Below are 4,092 nucleotides of genomic sequence, written 5' to 3'. Positions count from 1 at the left end.
CTTCGAATTAAACTTAAACAAAACAAATAAACATATTCAAATCACTAATCTTCAAATAATCAACTAATCTTTCTTAAATTAAATCCAACAAAACTTATAACAAAGATGCATGATCCAAAAATTAAAACCAAAACATAACTTCACATTAAATTACTAAATTAAAAACAAACTTCAAACAAGATGAACACGAACTAAATCTATATTAACAACAAACAACGGATTTGAACGATTTAAACTAATACCTTTCTATATTAAAACTAAACTAACAATTCCTTTTTACAAAAATAAATAAAATTAACATGAAATAAACTGAAAAACAATTAATTAAATTTTCATTTGAATCTGAAAATTAAACCAACAAAACACATGAACAAACTAAAAAAAATTAATTCAACGATGAACAAAACCAGAATGTTAAACCCAAATCTTAAACCCACTAACCGGATCGAAACGACGATCGAAGAAGATGGTCGTTTGGCGTCGTTTGAAGACGACGCAGCAGCTACAGTAGCAGTTCCAGGAGCAGCAGCTCAACACGATGGAACAGCAGCAGCAACACGTCGGAGCAGGCATCAACGCGACATAGTAGCAGCAACGCGAATGGAGACGAAGACGCAGCGACAGCCATGAGAGCTCGAGTTCGAGCTCGATGAAGTTCGTCCATAGCTGGTCGTAGCAAAAGCAAGTAGCAGCATGACGGAGCAGCAGCGGGCAGCAGCAAAATGAAGCAGTGGGCAACAGCAAAACGCAGCAGTGGCGGACAACAACATCTCCAAGACTGTTGTTTCTTCTTCTTCACCTCATGTTGCTCGTTGGTTTTCTGTCCAGCGGCGACGAGGTGGTTTCGAATCAGCTGCTCGACGGGCAGCAGCAGTAGAAGAAGCAGACGATGAAGCAGCGGACAGCAACAGTAGAAGAAGCAGACGATGCAGCAGCAACTACGAAGAAGCAGACGATGCAGCAGCGCGACGGGGTTCGACGGAGGGTTGGCTGCGTTTTTATTGAAGAAAGAAGATGAAGGAGTTGTGCGTGTGTGAGTGTGTTGGAGGTGTGAGGGACGGGGGGAATGGCAACAGCCATGGCTGCCATGAGAGGGGAGCTAGGGGTGTTTTTGGAGAAGAAGAAGATGAGGAATGGGGGGGGGATGGGTTTTTAGTTTTTAGGGTTTTTCTTCTTTTCTTTTCTTTTTTTTTGTTTTGTTTTGTAAAATGTAAGATAATAGGATGTTGGGTTATGGACTGGGTTGACCCAGTTCATTTCGAACTGGGTCGTTTGGGAAGATTGGGCCATTTTTTGGGCCTGTGGCTTGAAATCGAAGAAGAGGCCCAATTCCGACTTTCTTTATATTTTCGCTCTCTTTTCTTCTTTTATTTCTCTAAAACTAAATTATAAAAATACTTAACTTATTATTAAGAACTAAATTAAGTTATAAAAGCGCAAATTAACTCCCAATAACAATTAACGCACAATTAAGTAATAATTAAGCATAAAATTGTATATTTGGACATTAAATGCTAAAAATGCAAACGATGCCTATTTTTGTAATTTTTAATTTTTTTGTAAAACAAATTTAATTACTAACAATTGTATAATTAAATCCTACATGCAAAATGTGACATATTTTTGTATTTTTAATAATTTAACAAATAAACATGCACAGACAGACATACAAATAGTTACAAAAATATCACAAAAATTGCACACCAAGGAAAATTATTTTATTTTTGAATTTTTTGGGAGTAATTCTCATATTGGGCAAAAATCACGTGCTTACAATTACAGCTCACTTAGATCACACCCAATGTTTCGTTATCCCTAATCCCACCTTTAAACCCCTAGTTATGATTCCTCACATATGTCGGAAGTGATATTGTTCAACAACTACCTAAATATGCACTCTCTCCCGAGTAATACATATTAAATAGGCACAGCTAATTGAGGGCCCTTCAATCAACCACAAGAATAATATAGTTGAGCAAATAGAGAAAATACTATGGCTCAATTATATAAAAACATAACAAGAATTTATCCTACAAAAGGTTTCATCAAAACCCTAGATAAAAAATTAGCTATTCATAAAAGTATATGAAACACAATACTCAAATTCATAACCAACAATGAAAATAGGAAGAAGGAAGTAAAAAACCCATGGACGAATTCTCCGCCTTGCTCCTAATGTGTTCTTGCCTCCTTAGGTCGAATCCTCGGTCTCCTTAGCCTCCTTAGGTCTAAATTATGTCAAAAGTCTTCAAAATACAGTTTTTCCATGTATATATACCAAGTATGGTTGGGTCCAAACAATTACACCTTCTGCTATGCAAAAAAGGACACATTTTCTGGACAGGACGTGTGCGGACGCACTTGGACCGCGCTCAGACCGCACATATCAACTTTGATTCTGCTTGACGAGTACGGCCTTATCACGGCTTGAGGGCCGCCAGCTGCACTATTGATGCGCACTTTTCACCCTGTTCCGTTTGGAATTTGGAAAAACATAAAACATTAAAGTTGTAGCTTTTTTTTTTGAAAAGCTAAAATCTGATGATTTAAGCATTTGAAAGCAATTGGATGGTTCAAAAGCCACAGCTAAGAAAAACACAAAACTGGATTGCAGTCAAAAGACATGCAATAAGTTCAAATACTGAATATATATTGGTCTCTTCCAAGGCTCAAATATCTCTTCCGAAGCATGAATACTTATTCGTCCTCCTGGTTGCGCAACCTAGCAAGCTTGTTAGTCACAACCACATCAAGTTGAGCTGCTCGCTCAACAATTTCTTTCCTCTTCCTTGTCGACACATTATGTGCAATCTCAGCACAGTAAGTTCTGTTGTGCATCATTAGAACATCAAGCTCACTTGCATTGTGCACAACAAACTTCTTGAAGCCATTGGGAAGATAGTGACGAGTCTTCTTGTCAGACCCATATCCAATGTTGGGCATCAGGACACATCCCTTGAACTTTCTTCTAACCCTAGAATCAATACCTTTTGGTCGGCGCCAGCTTGGCTTGACAGTGATTCTGCGGTCACTTTGAGCTCTCTTGAACTGCTTAACTCTCTTCTTCACTATCTTCTTGTTCAACAGTGGCACCGCCATTTTTTCCCTCTTACCTTAAACTAGGGTTTCGGCTAAGCAGCTGCGCCTTTTGTAGTCTTTGAGTTAGATTTCCAACCATATATTGTGGAGCCCAAATGGAGTTCTGAATAAAGAGTTATGTGCATTTTACTAAATAGTGCGCAATATACCTACTCGATTCTTCGTTTGTTCTAACTATCATCCGTTGACCCCCGAACACGATCCCAGCTTAATTCCTTGAGCTTTTACTCAGACTTCAAAGCTACAAATCATTGAATTCATTTCATAACATCTACATAGCTCGAAATTACTCCTACAAGGCATAAAACACATAATTAGTGCGAGACACTAGCGATTAAAGCTCAAACTCAATTAAAGTGCAGTAAATTTGAGTATAATAAGCGACTAAAATACGTAATTATAGCCTATCATCAACACCCCACACTTAAACCATTACTCATCCTCGAGCAATCAAACTACACTTTATATATACACGACCTTTTTTAAAACAATTATCCTAACTCATCAGACCAAGAATATTTAAAATAGACTAAGCACAAAAGCGTAACATCTTCGCCTCAAGATTTGACTCACAAGTACCATGCATTATTCACAACTCACCCACTTACTCTAACATAGAGAACACTGACATTAACTTTACTTCATGAATCAAGTTCCCTCACACAACAAAAGAGAGTAGTTCCACACAATAAAATTTAAGAGCACTTAGGAACTCAAGATAGAAAGAATTCACTCACTCTCAGAAATAATATTCATATGCCACAAAAGATGCACCATAGGCTTGCCCGTAGTGTATTACTCTACTAATCGAGCTCATTCAGTCTAGGATCAAATAGAACTTTATTTGGTTGTAATGTAGGCTGCGGGATGGGTAGGTTACATTTAGATATAAGAGTGACTACACCTCCCTAAGCACTTTAATACATATACATTAATATTCAAACCCCATACTTATGTCAAACCAAACTCTACCTTCACATCAATGTATTGTAC

At 37.6% G+C, this 4,092-nt stretch overlaps 1 protein-coding gene across 1 annotated transcript; it reads right to left on the bottom strand.

The window, feature by feature from the left end:
* Window positions 1-2,589: 2,589 nt before the first annotated feature.
* LOC104222756 (large ribosomal subunit protein eL32z-like) lies at window positions 2,590-3,146 on the bottom strand. Its single transcript, XM_009774046.2, has one exon. The coding sequence runs from the start codon at window positions 3,097-3,099 to the stop codon at window positions 2,698-2,700; it is 402 nt and encodes a 133-aa protein (XP_009772348.1). The 5' UTR covers window positions 3,100-3,146; the 3' UTR covers window positions 2,590-2,697.
* Window positions 3,147-4,092: the final 946 nt, after the last annotated feature.

The sequence above is a fragment of the Nicotiana sylvestris genome, chromosome 10 (assembly GCF_000393655.2).
Source record: "Nicotiana sylvestris chromosome 10, ASM39365v2, whole genome shotgun sequence".
In the NCBI taxonomy this organism is placed as follows: Eukaryota; Viridiplantae; Streptophyta; class Magnoliopsida; order Solanales; family Solanaceae; genus Nicotiana; species Nicotiana sylvestris.
This window is presented reverse-complemented; position numbering and strand designations above follow the sequence as displayed.